Source organism: Sitodiplosis mosellana, unplaced genomic scaffold (assembly GCF_009176505.1).
Source record: "Sitodiplosis mosellana isolate CC-2019 unplaced genomic scaffold, AAFC_SMos_1.0 Smas_scaffold_5720, whole genome shotgun sequence".
NCBI lineage: Eukaryota > Metazoa > Arthropoda > Insecta > Diptera > Cecidomyiidae > Sitodiplosis > Sitodiplosis mosellana.
The window spans coordinates 1-16,896 of NW_022600962.1; the positions used below are offsets into that span (position 1 = coordinate 1).

The following is a 16,896-nucleotide window of genomic DNA, read 5'->3' on the forward strand; positions in this document are numbered from 1 at the left end:
ATGAATACCCAAAAGAATGCTTGTCATATGACTCAATATGCGCCCAATTCAGAATCAAATGTCTTCGAACGATCTCTGGTATTGATCAAACCAGACGCAGTGCAGCGAAAACTAGTTGGAAAAATTATCGAACGTTTTGAGAACAAAGGCCTCAAATTGGTTGCGATGAAGTTATTTTTGGTAAGTCGAATTTTCATGGTAGAAGCACAAAAAATTTTTCAAACATGTGTTCAAGACAATTGTTGCGAAAATACTTTACGCTTTCCCGGCTTCTAATGAAATCTACTCGAACAAATTCCACTTTTTCCATATTCATTTTTTAGGCAACTAGAGAAATGGCAGAGGAACATTATATTGAACACCAAGACAGAGCATTCTTTGAAAAATTAATGGACTACATGACATCGCATCCACTGATTCCAATGGTTTGGGAAGGTCCAAATTCTATCAAAATCATCCGAAACATGTTGGGCGTGCACGATCCAACTTTAGCATTGGCTGGCACTATTCGCGGTGATTTTAGTGTCAACCTTCAGAACAATGTTATCCATGGGTCGGACTCAATTGATGCTGCCAAAAGGGAAATCAACATATGGTTCCAACCAAATGAAATACCATACTAAACACAAATACCGACCCAACTTCATTCAAATACACCGTTTTTTATTTAAATTTAATGCCTAAACAGTTTTATAAACGATTTTGTATGGATTGTACTAAATGGCTTTGATTTGTAACGTGCATTCGAACTCAAATCGGCGATTTCTACAGTGAATGGAATTTTAACAAATAGAAAAAAAAGTACGGCGTTTAAATGGAACGCTTCTTTTTGAATCAGTTTAAGTTAAACTAATATTCTGATTTTCAATCGAAAATTGCATTTTAATCATATGAAATATCAATCTATATATATAAAAAAAAGCTGTATGTAGGGGAGAGGGGGGCTATTCGGATCACTTTTTGGAAATCACCCATATCGTCTTGAAAATGACCACGAGTTGCCACATTTTATATATCGTTGGGAAGCTATTCTCATAAGCTATCTTTTACATAGATAAACTTTTTGTGTTGGGTGTCCTGGTAGTGAGATATGGGCCTACGTTTGGACTTACTGACATGGGGGCTATTCGGTACATGTGGGGGCAAATCAGATCATAGGTGGGGGCTATTCGGATCACCCCCATTTGGTCGCATTTTTAGTATAGAAACTCTCTGAATCAGTATTTCGTGTAATTAGAGTCCTTTTTCTGGTATTTCAACAGTTTAATTAGAACCTGTTTACTTAAGTTTTCAAAATTTGGGAATGTTGTTGATGTGTCCAACTGAATTGAATGAAATTATACTAAAATGTATGAAATAGCATCGGAAAATGTAAACAGAAGCGGCGAAATGTTGTTAATGCTCACAAATGCCAATTATGTTGAAATAAAACGTGATGAACTAAATAAAATAGAAAATAATAAATAGTTCACGAAGAAATTATACAAATTTCAACAGAATGGACGAAAAATACAGAAAATTCATGGAATATTTGAGGAATAAGCCTCAAAATCAACCAATATCACAATTACCTGATCAATATTACATTAAAAATACATGAAATGCGTAATAAAATAATGAAAATTTGATATACAGCATGAAATTGTGTAAAAAGTTCTGATCCGAATAGCCCCCACAATTTTGATCCGAATAGCCCCATCGTACCATTTTCGAAATTTTGACCTCAAAAAATATCACGCACCAAATATTTATCCAAACTGTTATCATTCATAGATAATACTCGACATTATCTTCCAGAATATAATACCTTGAGAAATCGTCTTTATTTCTTCTACATTTGTTATGGTCCACCTTTCCACGTTTAACATTTAAAAAGTTTATTGGGGACAAAAACGACTAATTTACCGCTACTCAGTGATGTGTGGGCGGGAAAACTTCAAATTGATCGTTTGGTTCCAAACTTTGGAATGATTCCAAACACTATTTGCCTAGGTCTTTGTGCAATATCATAGCCGACATAGGAAACTTACATTAGCCACGAAATATTTAAATACGTGAAACATTCGTCAAGTGCAAGATTTCATTAGTTCCAATAGGTGGAACAAAATTCAATAAAAAATCCACATAAAATGTGTTTTTAAAAAGGAGTCACAAGACGAAAGGAACCAAAACGTTTCATGCATTCAAATAGAAATCAAAGAGTGTCAGGAAAAAAGGAGAATTAAGAAAAAATCATAGCACACTTTCATGCGGTAGTTTTAAAACAAATACATTTCTCCGTTCACCAGTATTCTAATGCGTTCATTTGATATTCGATAATAAAAAAAACTCTTAATGTGGTCATTAACACACGCCTCAATACTTTTAACTTGTTTATCATATTCGAGTTCTCTGAAATTCACAAGCAAAAGAGTATGAAACATTGAAAATAGTTTTATTAAGCGTTTTTGGCACATTGCAACATACTAGGAAAAATGCATTGAAATGAACGAAAGCAAGAGCTTATCAAAATCGCTTCACTGAGCAGTGAGCATTGACCATATAATACAGTGAGCCACCGCCGGTACCATTTAAAACAGAAGTAAAAACCAATTCGTTCAGTTTGAGAAACGGAGTCAAGTCAGCGTCATGTTTTGCGATCTTTGAAATGAAGCTCACGAGTATTATTGTAATACTTCTGATTGACATATCTGTGCTATGAATGTTTTTGGATAAATTTTTATACAAAGATTTGATGACAAAGTGCAGCAATTCATCGATATTTCTCCGATTTCGCTTCCGTACTCTTCGGTCTTCGTCCAAAACTTAAACGTTTAATAAAATCAAACAGAAATATATGAATCTATTTTGCACAAAATATTTGTATCCAAAATTGATAAACCTACGGTTAAAAGCTTTGAATAATTACATACTGTTCTACAAATTCCCCACTAATAACAAGTTGAAAACGTTGCGACTGGAGAAGAATGAAATCAAAGAATTCGACTATCGACTTACACCGTTGCTGCAGAGGGGAGTGTCAGTGCACATTTCATGGCAAAATATCACAAAATTTATGTTTTGGAATTATGACGCTGAAAAAATCCATGTTATACGGACCGGTGAAAAAGAAGGTGTTCTGGAGACGAGCGACGGACGATTCGAATTACATTGCAATGACGGAAGTTTTGAAAATATTCTAAACTTTCAAGCCGTTAGCAATCAAATTGAAAATCCAACAGAAATGTGCCATTGTTTGACATCATCGCTGCAAGTCTTGGAGCTAACGGGGAATTTTGAGGAAACATTTGATACCGATCTACTTGAACGATTCACCAATTTAACCCATTTATCGTTAAAGGGAACCCAATTGAAGAAATTCGACTTGAATGTGATGAAGAATCATAAAAATCTCAGCATTATTCAGCTGCCCGGCAATAATTTGACGAAAATTGACAATCTCAATGTTTTGGACAACTATGAATACCCCATAAATTTGGATATTTCCGACAATCAATTGGAAAATGTACCCGAAATCCTGAAACATTTGACATCAAAAACGGTTGATTTGAATTTAAGCGGCAATTTTGTGGGAAAATTGAATGCAACCACGTTCGAACGATTCAAAGACATGAAAAGACTGATATTGAAGAATTCGAGCGTTTCATTTGATGATTTAAAGCCATTTGAACCGTTCGAACTTAATGAATTAGACATATCTCGTAATAATTTGGAAAATGCTAATTTTACATCGACATCAATGGCTTTGAAGCAATTGCAAATTTTGAATGTTGGCCACTGTAAAGTTCGAAACATCTCAGAAGTGGTAAAAGTGCTTGGACCATCGTTATTGAAACTGGATTTGGTGGGAAATTTTCTGGGTAAATTACATGCACAAACATTTGATAACATCAAAATGGGATTGAAAGACCTTAACATGAGCAATACACATCTGACAGACGCTGGCATTGCAGTACTCAAACACCTAACGAAACTTGACATTTCAAAAAATAAAGTGAAAAGTTTGAACTTTACGTCAGTATCGAACCGATTGCATACGCTCTACTTGAATGAAAATGATCTCAAAGAAGTGGATAACCTCACGAAATCACATTTTCCAATGCTGCGCTCTTTGAATATCTCGAAAAATCAATTTACATGCGAGTATTTAGCGAAATTTATTGCACAACTCAATGAAGAGTGGCCACATTTAATGATGTTCGGTGATCCATGGGAACAAAAATATGAAGGGAATTGCCATCCAATGCATGATGATGTTATAGAGAATCCATAGAATGTTTGTTATTGTGCTATTGATAATTTTTAATTATACTGCGATCAAATTATTATTTTTTGACTATCTATTGCATTTATTGTGAATTTAGTTTTATTTTATCTTGATAGTTGAATAAAATTAGTTTCCGCACCGTTTTCATAGCGTTCAGCTTTTATTCAGATTTTGCCCAGGAAATTTATAAGAATTTTCAGAAAAAAACAACAGTACGTTCATGTATTTTATGGAAAATTGTATTATGATTCCGAAAATCTTGATGTTGGGTATTCAAATGAAATGAAACGTCTGATTGTCTTTATTGTCGTCTGAATACTGAAACTTTATTCAACTTCTTATTTTCTACGCAGTTTTTGGCTTAAGATTTACCTCTCTTTCAAAAATGCAAAATAATCAAGTATTAAAAAAACTGAACTTTAATCGAAGAACTTCAAATCAGTCAAATATTTTGAGAATGAACTTAGATTTTAATTAAATCAAAAAATGTGGACGGAAATAATAAGCTATCTCGACAAAATGTTTAATAAGCAAGTTGAATGAACTATTTTTTTTTGTTTCTTTTTTGATGAAATTAGACAAAAGTTACCAAACCGAAATCAATTGGTCATTATTGCGATGCAACACAAGTATCCAATTGCGTTTTTCGCTGAACTGATAAGAGATAACGACTTGGCGTCTTCAGCAAATTCATAGTGCTCGAGGCCTTCCGCAACTTTGCTTCAGACAGTTCCCACTCATCTCCAATGAGTTTCGCAGAAAACGCGAAGGATGATAAAAAAAACATGCCATAGGCCGATGTTTTTGATTTGCGCCCAATTGATAAGAGATAAGATATAACTGTCTTCAGCAATGTTATAGAGGATCTAACTTTTTCAAAGAAAACTAGTTGTTATCTCTTATCAGTTACGCGGTAACCGTGAAAAATCGGGACGACCCACCAAAAATGAACATACATTCTTTCAACCATTGTTAGCTGCAGTAAAATATACTTCTCTTCATTGCTACGACGTTTGACAAACTTGTGTTCTCCTAGGTCTCACCAATTCATATCTACTATCGACCCACTTTGTTTTCAAGGCATTCAAATGCACGCAAGCATTAATTACTTGACCATAGTTCGCTATTATTTATTGATATTATGAATAGCATTATTGAGAATTCCTGAAGGATTATTTGGGATTATTTTTGTACTAGATTGCATTGTTTGAATTATACAAATCTAGACTTTCCCCCTTGCAAATGTAGCTTATGCTAGCCGAGAGCTCATCAAAATTTCCTCGCTGCGAAGAAAATGACAACATAATAATATTTGGATTTGTGATTCTCTAAGATGAAAATAATTATTTATTTCATTCGGTAATTACCTGGAAATCATAGAAAAAATACATCATCACAAAAGGAGATAGAACCAAAATGACGGGCGGGAAAAAATAACGAAGATGATCAAAACCATCTAAACGAGTAAAATATACATCGTCTATATACCAGTAATCTTCTTATCTCAGATGAAAATTCATATTTCTTATTTCCATGTTTACGTTTTCGTTCAGAGATGCACCAACGAAAAATCTTCAAATAAACATTGTTTATTGTTGTATTATTCACATTTAGTGTGTAACTAAAGGATGTCTTCGAAAGAACCATGTTCCATTTGTTTTCCGGATATTTTGCATGACGACAAGGGGGTTGTAGATTACAGGAGGGTGTATTGAACAACACATCTGATTGTGCCTTCTTCTGTGACTCTTCGATGTTGTGTAAACAAAGAAGTGTTTGTTCTCTATGAACATTGAACATATATGCTGCATTGAAATTGGAACCATCCTATATAAGCCTTCCTTGGTTCCAATGTTTTTGCTATGCACGTCGTCAGGAATTGCTGATAAAAGTTCAATTGCGTATTGAAGCTCTCAATTCGAGAGTAACAACCAATTGTTAGCTTGATTGCAGCCAATTTCAAACCTTCAACCGGCAAAATTGAAAGAATTTAAAATGAATTTCAAAGAAACGAATGCACCTAAATATATAACAGCAATGGTTTACCGTCCATATTGCTTCATACATTTTTTCTATTTGTATTATAATCAACTAATTGACATTCACTACAAAATTCCCATGCGACAACACACACACACATGTACCAATCCATAACATAATTTAATTGTAGAATAGCACGTAGGTAAAATCGATTATCCACCTCAATATTATGATTAGCGTAGAAAAACAACCATAAAAAAACCATTCAAAAGTCAATATTATTTCTAAATAAAATATCTAAAACAGAAATGAAATCGAAAACTAGATAAGAATTTTTTTTTGTACATCGACTCGAAAAGTTAGGTACATATTCCAATTAATTTGACGGATTCGATTTTTTTCAAGCTCACCATTACCAGCCGCTCATCGAAATGTATGATCTTGATGCAAAACTTAATAAAATTTGTGGAAGAAAGTCCACTTTCTCTTGAACAAAACACAAAAATAATTGAACACGAACGCAATTTACGTAGGTTTACTCTTTTGTTAATTTTTATATTAAAATTCTTTTTTTTTTTGCCTTACCACTAAAACATTTATATCATCAGCCTAAATTATAACCACATATTTTGATATTTTAATACAGTTCAAATGACTCAATAAATACATGTGTGTTCTGACGTATAGCACATATCATTAGATAAAAACCAAAGAAAAAAATATAATTCATTTTTCAAAAAGGGAATAATAGTCATAAAAGGAGAGATTGTGGAAATTTCTAAAAAAAAATACTGCAATAAGAATATATTGTGAACTAAATTCGGCTCATCTCACTGCAGTCAAACAAACAAGAAAAATAAAGCGAAAATGGCTGAATAAAATGGTGTGCTGCTGTGTTTATGTGTACATTGGATTTCGTTGCTTTCTAACCAGTAGAATTCGGGGCAATCACGTCAATTGACCAAGAAAAAAAAATAATATTCCAATTGCAAAGACGAAGAAAATATAAATTTCACATATTATCTATCATTTATCCGCTGTACGACACACAAGCAACTGTAGCAGCCGTAATATTCAGTCCGTTTCGCCTTTGACAAAAACTCGTGTGAACGTAATTGGTGTGTAAATTGTATCTTCAAATAAAGTTCAATGGATCAACACTTCTTAGTAAATAAAGAATGACACATTCGAGATTAAGGTTTTACAAGTAGTTTTCCTTCAAAGAGTAGCCTTCAGATCATTAGTTCTGAATAAACTTTTCATTTCTATTCTCTTTTCGATTTTGATGTTTTTTGTTTTGTTTTTGTTTCCCATACACAGAATAATTCTTACATTAAATGCACAAGATGGATCGGTTTCAGTAGAAGAATAGCAATCGTTCTTGTGCCGATGCCGATAGTAGACGCCATGTTCGCTTAATGCTCACATATTGTACTAAGGCTCGAACACAAATCAAAAATCCGAACGCCATTATAAGCCACCATAGCCAAGAGTTTTCATGCGATGCCAAATCGGTGTTGTGTTTGACAATGAGCGTCCACTTGGCTAGAGACAAACCGAATCCGGAGAGAGCACCGTATCGCGCAGCAATTGTGTGACAGAAGCATGTCAACATTAAGAATCCAATCCAATTGAATAGGAATGCAATGAGAAATGCGGTCACAAAAATTATATCTGTTCCCAATAAACTGTTGTCGGATGTGATATTTTCTGGATCCGTGGTATCGGCAATGGCAATAAATGTGACATTGCCCGTGTTTGCGGTGTGATGCGGTTGTGCACATATCGATGGTGGCAATATTTGCGGTTGGATCGGTTCCCCATGGAGACTTTTCTCCAATTGCACCTCTTCGTATGTGGGTAATTTACTGGGCTCAATTGGTGGCGGAGCAGTCGATGTATAATCACCTGCCTCATATGGTGGTGGTGCTGTGAAATCGGCCTTCGGCGGCGGTATGTTGTCTGGTTGTGGTGCCATGTTTGGACTAAAATTTATTTATCTGCAAGAGAAACAGAACAAACGACAAAGAAAGAAGAAGAAAAAAAGAACGAAACGAAAATTAGTCACCTCAATCGCTTGAATTGTTGCAAACAAATTGTTTATGAAATTGAAATTGATATTTTATTTATGGCAATGAATAAAACACCTGCGAAATCTCATTTCACACTAACAATGGTTCGCTACACACATCGCTTTTTTGTGTGCCATTGTTCATGTTTACTTTAGCGAATTTTCGCCGTAAAAAATGGAACCCATTGTTGTTGACTGATATTTAGATTTTTTTTATTTTATTGTGTTCACAGAGTTCAGAACTGAACCGTATTCTTTCGTATGTGTCTCATTTCAATCCCATTGCAATGGACTGTATTGGTAATGGTCCCCAGTCGCTTTAATATTTTGACGTAGTCCAACAACAACATTTCACATGCTTGACGATTGCGCAAAATATACTCTTTTCCTCCACTTGGATATCGTGTGTGTGTATATATGAAGTAAACATGATGTACAATTGTACAATATACGTGCGTATATCTTTGTTTGTATGCTAGTTGTTTTTTTCTTCCTTTTCGTCAATCACCAGCTCGGTATATGCCACCATGACATGGCCTTCAATTAGTGAAACGAAATTAAAAAATGATTTATACATTGAAATTAATCGAAAAATGCATACACAACTGTCATGATACATTAAACAGGTAGCCGCAATTAAATGGTTGTGTTTTTTTTTCATTCGTTATCGTGTACTTTGTGGTATAATAATCATCGGCGCGGGATCACTGTTGGCATTGCATGCAACGACTACGACGACGACAAAAATAGAGAAAGAGTTGTGAGCTGAACACACAAAGGAAATCGTATTTGCCACTGTGTTGTGGTGGTGGTGGTGGTTCTTGTTGTTGTGTGGCAATAAATATAATCGCATTTGAAAAATGCAAAGCCACAAATAAAATACTTTGAATGAATGATGAATTATCAAACATTTTGTCGACGGAGAATTCGATGCGATTCCGTGACTTTACTACAAATCTGTGACGCACTTTAAAATCAATGCTCCGTTTCCCGTCCGTCCATTCGTCCGTCCGTCTCTGTATCTCTTTCATTCTCATTCATTCTCTCTCGTTTCAGTTTCAATTTGCTATGGGGTTTTGGTTCCGAATAAATTTTTTTCTTCTTCTTCTTCTATTCGTAGCCGGAACATTTTTTCAACTAATTTCAATTTGAAATTTTGTCTATTGAAACTCACCAATTGCTTGATTGTATCAATTGCTCAAACAAAATTAAATATCGAACGTTCTGCGATTTTGACTAGAATTTTGCCAAGTCAAATCAAATAAAAATGTATGCAGGCGATTGTTGTGTGTCAGCACATCGACAGCGTTTTCTATTCATCAATTATTCGTGTTTAGCAAAGTTTATTGAAGTGGAATTTTAACGGGGAAAAAATATATACGCAAACGCACAAACACACTGGTAAACGTAAATAATTACTAAATATCGATAGATTGTCGAACGAAAAGAAAAAAAAATCAGCTTTCTCTAATTAAATCCGTGAACACTGTGTGATGTAATGCGAATGAAAGAAAATAAAACTGATAAAAATCACTTTTCAGTTGGATTGATTCGACGAAATGGTTGCATCGATGTAGGAAAACCGTATTTGTTGACAATGTGATTTTCTTCTCATCACACAATTTGTATTAAAAATAAAAAATAAACTTGTTTTTTACTCTATTCCACTGTACCTCTCCTCCTTCTACTGGCGACTAAACATAAGTGCTCGATGGCAATGCCAAAGTTATTTGCTTTTCACTGCAGATGGCCGACGAATAGACATTCGCCGATGGATGGCGCTACCGGTTACATTACGTTTCAAATCCCAATTCAATGAATTTGCCGCAATTTATCAAGTATTTATTAAAAACGTAATTTTAAAAAAGCTATATTTAAACGTATCAGGAATATTCATTGTCATATTCATTAAACTTGAGATATTTCTGGGAATTTTGATAACGAATTTTCTTTTGATCTAATTCGATATTGGTTTATAACAATTTTTATTTATTCTGAATAAAAAAAATACGCCTTTCAACTGATTTAGATTCATTGTAAATTATTTGCCATTTTCGATTTTCTTCAATGCATACATTCATTCTAATCGATTTTGGTCAATTGATCAGCTCTTCATGGTGTGATGTTTTCTTATTATGTTATTCATATTTATGGACGATGTCATTTTTAAGCGAATAATTTTCAACTGTGAAAAAGCGAAAGAGAAATTGGCCTGTCTCGATTGTCTCAGAATATTGTCTAGTAGGAATGCAAAAGCACAACAAATGAACGAAATTCCTTTTTCAAACGTTTCATTTTTTGAATTCCAAACTTTAGCTATGGTTCCACTGAGCTGACTATGTTCGATACACACTTGGGTGCATTGCTATTTGTCCATATATGCCGTTTCAAATGAGTTATTTCTCACTTGAAGTCTCAAACGCAGTCACAATGCGCAACTATGAAAAAACATAATTTCGATACGTTTTGAAAAAAACAGATGAAATTAGTAAATCTTCATAGAAATTCTTGCAATCTTCTTTCCATAAAAGTTTCGGTTTGCCGCATAGGTAACCTAATATTCATCTTCCTTGGCAATGGACTTAAATATATTCCATTGATGTCATTTTTTTGAGTTTTGTCTCAAGATTTTCAGTGCAAACATGTGCATGAATTTTAAAGCCAATATATGATAAGATAAGCGGTAAATTTCTTCAGAAAGCATCAATACTTCCATTCAAATTGAATGTATCAATAACAATTATTTGTGCAAAGAATTTTTCGCCAACATCTTACGAAATTTGATTTGAAAAACATGTCAAGTGTTCCTCACAATTTATGGCAACTTCGGATACTTGGAGTTTTTTTAATAAATTTAATTTCGTCAGTTTAATGGCTTCGGTTCTAATCTATGACTCTCTGCATTTGCAAAGAAGAAAAAAAAACTTGGTACATAATTGGAAGGTGCTTACAGTTTAGGCTAAACACATTAAGAAACAGGCACAAAAACAAAGCAGCAGAAATAAATCTTTAAACCACATAAAATTATCTATTATTAATCTTTCAATTAATAAACAATAAATCAGATACAAAACTGATTGCCGCAATTAAAGTGTTGTTCACATGGGTCGATGTTAATCGCGCCATTAATTGCTAATTTCCAATTAGCAAACGCACGCATAATAATATTTATTGCAGAGTGTGTGTGTGAGAGAGAGAGAGAGAGAGAGAGAGAGAGATCATAAGTGACCTTGTATGATTTATATTTGCATATATGTTTGCATAGAGAGTCGCATACAATGTTCAGCATAGAGTGAACATACAATGTTCAGCATTTGGGCATTGGGGATAATTTTCGAAAATTATTATAACAATTTTTTGCTCCGTCGATCAAATTGAAGTTGTTGTTTTGTTGTTGTTGTTGTTGCAAGTGCAAAGCATGCTAAGAAGGGAAGGGAGAGTGAGGTAAAAACATGTATTGGGTTTCAATTTGTTTTCTAAACCTGCTTCGATTGCATTGAACTAGCAGACGCACAAAAAACAAGATACGAAATGAAATTGTTACAGTTTTTCTATGGATTTTGTTACAACTTTTTCACTCTCTCTCTCTCTCTCTCTCTCTCTCTCTCTCTCTCTCTCTCTCTCTCTCTCTACGCACACAATTTGATATTTTTAACATCCATCAAATAAATACCTAGATTTGATGACCAATTAGTGTTAATTTGAAATTGATAGTATTGAATTTGCCAACATAGATTGTAAGAAGACATCATCTGAAATAAATGAAAAATCAATCACTGTATAGAGTAATACACTATAGTAATGCGTATATGCAATTATACACTGTATAATACACAGTCTTGAATGAGTTGTAGATCACGTTAATCATCGACAAAATAATGTGAATGTTTTGCCGAATAAGGGAATTTCTGTTCGTTTTTTCCATCTAAGTCAATTAATGCGAATTTTCACATTTGTATTTCAACCATTCCGAAGTCGATACTTGCATCATGATAAACAAAAAGCGAACACAACGATTTTGATTAGAAACAGCAATGGATAATTTGGCTCCATAGATGAGAGAAAAAAAGACGAATGTTTAATTCCTTGCGGCTGTACGTCAAACAACCAAATAAAAATGTTCAAAATAAATACATGAAATCTATAATAGAAAACAGATATAATTGTGTGTATGTGTTGGGTTCATTCAAGAAGGCTGCACATCACGCTGCTTCCATTGGATGTAATTATATTCCATGCATGTGATTAGTTGTGGCATTCGAATGAAACCATCCCAGGCTTTCATCATATCCTGAATGATGAATTCAATGAAACCAATTTGACTCTTTGCTATGCTGCACGTCGATCGATCGAACATTGGCATGACAATCGGTAGGCCAAATCGTTTCTCTTCGTCCGTCTGTGTGAAGTACTCTTCGGCGATCCTTTATTCGGTTCGAAAAACCAAAACCATATCCAAAAGGAAGAAGGAGAAAAAAACGACAAATTAGAAATGAGCTAAAAATAAACGTGCACAAAAGAAGTTTGCAATTTGCTTGCACTTGGTCGGGGATCTTACCGTTCGGCCCATTCTGCGCAGAATCGGAATGGTCGCGCCGGGTTGCTGACATCAGCACATTTGATTAGCATACGCCTAATTAACATATGATTATCGTCTGAATCCGTGTGCACTTCGTGTTCGTTTTCCGTGCCAAAAACGCTCACAAATTTGGCCAAATGCTCAAAATGGCGCGTCATTTCGGTCGCTAAAATCATATCAATAATAACGGATCGCACCAGCTTATACGTTTCACGGTCTAAATTTTTAAAGATATTAATTTTGTCATCGTTCAGCGTCAAATGGAACATAAGAGCGGCATGATGAGACTCAAGTACGCAGGTATCATTGTATAGAATCGCAAGTGAACTGTTTGAATTGCATAAAAATGCCGATGAACGGCCCGGGTGATCAATGTCATGTGCAGCAGCTGATACTAAGGCGGTCGCTTCGTCGATGCGATCCATTAATTGGCTGTCTCTCTGTTGGAGTTTGCATAGGAACACGGCCGTCGCCTGAAATTCGGATCATATGTTAGTTTGTGTGTGTGTGTGTGTTTGTTTGTTTGTGTCAGCAGAGTGTGTGAGTGTGAGTTGAGAGATTTTTATTCAAGTGAATTTTTTCAGAGTTCAATAGATGCCGAAGCAGCATTTAATTAACCTACTTGCATAACATCAGCCGCATGCGTGCTATTGTGGTATGTATTAGTTGAATGATAGTGAGCCTCGATTACGCTTAACCAAGCCTTGCACGTTCTCTCGTCAATGTTGAATGCTGCAAATACCTCAAATCTGCGAAACAGAGTTTGACGAAACGAAAATCAATCAAATTCGCTTGACAGAGATTTCAATTAACGTATAATTATATATATCCACCTGCGAAATAGTTCCATGCCCAAAAAAACTAGTGGATGTCGCTCACTCAATTGCTCCAGGCGAAATATATCGAAATTCCAATCTAGACAACTTTGAAGCAAATCATTCACAATGGAATTGCCTTTTCCTTTCAACGGTAGCAGCACAGAGCCTTGACGATTCGTCGTTCGCACCACTGAATCGTTCGATGAGCGTCGGGATGACAGTGTGTTTGAAGGCCCTTGCTGAAGAAACAAAGAAAGAAAAATAGTCACAATATATCATCTATCAAAAGTATTGTCGATTGTTTGTCTACCGTTAAAAGAGCGCCGATCAAATCGGTTGCAACTGGATCGTCGGTTCGCATGTCTTTTACTTGGGGGCTATAAAGTCCTTCACGTTTCAAAAATTCCATCACTTTGTCTAAGAGTTTTGCTTCATCGGGTGAACAGCTCTCTTGTACTTGACTCAAGATTGAAACCACCTTCAATTGAAAATTCACAATACACACACACACATCTATAAGTGGTAGTGTTCAAAAGAGAAATGAAAGAGAGACAATGTTATACTTTCGTTATTGGTGCTTCAAGTGGCAGTGCCGATAGTTTGGCCAAACTTGTTCGACGAATATTTTCCGATGCGATTGATCTCGCATCAAAGCCCAGCGATGTATATGAACCTGTCAAGCACATTTGTTTGTTGAGAGAGCACTTGTGTGTGTGTGTGTGGTAGATTGTGTAACAAATTTGAAAACTTTAAATTAAAATCAACTCACCGCGTCTGATGCTGCCATGCAGTGAGCCACGAGGTTCGGAATTTGGTTTTGGCATTGACGATGTTGTCTGAGATTGCTGTAGTGCGGACAGACTGGAGGTTGACTGAACTGGATTGATCGATGCATCATTGGCCATATGATCTGTAACGGTTGAATTGTTCGGCGTCATTCCAAATGTGATAAGAAAATGTGTTGGTTTCCGTCCAATGCATGTAACAGCCTTAAAATGACAATTAACACTCTGCGCATCCGACGATTTCCGTTTTACAGACAATTTTAAATCGAATTCGGCTGATGTTGACGCAGCTACATTGATGCACTGTACCTCTGTCTCATTTAAATGAGTTACATCAACCAATGGACGGCTCAGAATTTCTTCCTTTGTTGAAATGGTCAGGTTACATTAAAATTGCGAGAGCAAGAAAAAGAGAGAGGGAGAAAGAAAAAAAAAGAATAACAAATACGTAGACAGTATTTCAGTTCATTTAACACTTACCACTTTGACATCGAATAATCGTTCGGCAGCTTTATTGGCATACTGGATACGAAATACATCGTCCGTTATAATGATTGGCTCGTGATTTGCATTTAATGATGCATATAAAACCTGAATTCAGATGAAAAAGCAATGCATTAAATTAAAGATTTGTCATCCACGCCAATTAAATACGGTGTCTGAAATGCAACCGTATAAATACAGACAGTTTGATCGTTTTGGCATTCATTGCGATGAAATCAAATAATATGCTTGAACGATCAAACGGTTGAGTTTCACTATGAATCAATGTGTTTTGCATTAGTTTTCATTATCAAATGTTCAGTGTTGGTTGGAATATTCATTCATATTGTGTCTGTGTAATGTGCACTACTATTATCACTTTTAGTTCGTTAGGATGCCAACCATCATTCTGAATCAATTGTGTATTTGTTCGCAAAATACGTATGTCACACCTGCTGAGTAGCTATGATGCTCTGTTGTCTAACTGCATACTGAATCTCGCGTAGTTTCGATATATACACGGGCAATAGCTGCGATTCCATTAAACACTGTATTTGAAATAAACGAAAATATTATTTGTAAATAGAATAGCCATAGTTCGGTACAATTGAATTTGACGTAAGCAATACATCACCTTACTGTAACCAGAGTCTAATAGGGACATAATGAAGGCATCATCTTTCTCGAACGTGCTAAAAGTCAAATTAAATCCAATAAAAACAAAATTTAAATGGAAATCGAAAAGAAAATGCGATTGAAATGAACGAAAAATTCCAAAACATCAAAAGCATGTCAATATTGTTTACATTTCAAAAATCGGATGCACACAAACACACGTGTATAAATACTGCTTGACATTTGACAGCAGTCAATGCATCTAGTACGATAATTTAGGTTTAGTCCTGTACATGATTTGAATATGATAAACTGCATGAGACGCACAAATGATTAATGCCAAGAAACGGCATTTATGAGTGTGTGTGTGTGTGTGTGCTTGAGCGCATTCCATTTGAATTAGATGAAAAAAAGACAAAAAAGCGAAACACTTTTGGAGGTGACAAATTTAAATAGTTAACTGAAGTAATTGTCTACTCTTTTTTTTTCGCCGACCTGAGCTGCTTACCATATACTTTAATTATTATTAAAAAATAATGTTAATAATGAATAAATAGTTTGAAAAAACCAGAACTCGAATCTATGCTTCGAGCCGATATTAATCTAAATCTGAGTTAAAAAAAAAAATTAGGCAAATGCGCTCCAACAACTACTGTTTTATTCATGCTCTCAATGCTCTTAAGATGTGGAAAACAATTTTACTTACTTTGACTTGAGTAAAATGGCTAATGTTGTGTATTGACCTCCATTTGAAGTTTTAATGGCACTAAACAAATTGGAATAAACCATGGTAGAACGAAAATTGAAATATATGTTAATGGTTGTAATTTATTTTAACACTGATACACTCAGTCAAAACTGAAACTGTCTGTCGAGAACTTTTCTTTTATATTTAGTATATAAACAACACGCTACAAAATCGAGCTGTTAAGAGAGAGAAAAACAAGACCACAGATCGTCGCTTTGCTCCGCTCTGCGTTCTTGAAGCTCGTAAATGCAAGGGGTTTAATTAATTTGATGTTTCACATCAAATTATTATCGTAAGCACTACATGGAATGTAGATTTAATGATAGTATACTTTTTGTTCAACGGACGTAATATTTTCTGAAGACGACAAAGTTAACTGGGTGATGTTGGAAATGTCTGTTTCACAAGTTTTTGTTATAAATCATTATAATATTGTTAACAATAATTTAAAAAAAAAATTATATGATAAAATTGTATTCTTCAATTATTGTTTTAATGTACGTTCAATGTGAACGGTCATCATACATTATTTCACATTGGCAACGAAAAA

At 34.8% G+C, this 16,896-nt stretch overlaps 4 protein-coding genes across 4 annotated transcripts; 2 read left to right on the forward strand and 2 right to left on the reverse strand.

Annotated features, from left to right (window-relative positions):
* The first annotated feature begins 14 nt into the window (after positions 1-14).
* On the forward strand, positions 15-1,117 carry LOC129572911 (nucleoside diphosphate kinase-like). Its single transcript, XM_055453025.1, has 2 exons — positions 15-180; positions 324-1,117. Exons 1-2 carry the CDS (start codon positions 28-30, stop codon positions 621-623), a joined length of 453 nt encoding a protein of 150 aa, XP_055309000.1. The 5' UTR covers positions 15-27; the 3' UTR covers positions 624-1,117.
* A 1,938-nt stretch (positions 1,118-3,055) lies between these two features.
* Positions 3,056-4,273, forward strand: LOC129572912 (toll-like receptor Tollo). The gene has a single exon (XM_055453026.1). The coding sequence runs from the start codon at positions 3,056-3,058 to the stop codon at positions 4,271-4,273; it is 1,218 nt and encodes a 405-aa protein (XP_055309001.1).
* A 2,498-nt stretch (positions 4,274-6,771) lies between these two features.
* On the reverse strand, positions 6,772-16,364 carry LOC129572914 (high affinity cAMP-specific and IBMX-insensitive 3',5'-cyclic phosphodiesterase 8; the record flags this gene model as incomplete). Its single annotated transcript, XM_055453029.1, is given in 12 exon segments — positions 6,772-8,247; positions 11,992-12,742; positions 12,877-13,370; positions 13,520-13,646; positions 13,731-13,954; positions 14,026-14,193; positions 14,279-14,388; positions 14,485-14,863; positions 14,981-15,091; positions 15,436-15,531; positions 15,618-15,675; positions 16,305-16,364. Coding segments are annotated over 11 exon segments (2,065 nt in total), but the record flags the coding sequence as incomplete, so codon positions are not given.
* LOC129572913 (NEDD4 family-interacting protein 1-like) lies at positions 7,605-8,225 on the reverse strand. The gene has a single exon (XM_055453027.1). The coding sequence runs from the start codon at positions 8,223-8,225 to the stop codon at positions 7,605-7,607; it is 621 nt and encodes a 206-aa protein (XP_055309002.1).
* Positions 16,365-16,896: the final 532 nt, after the last annotated feature.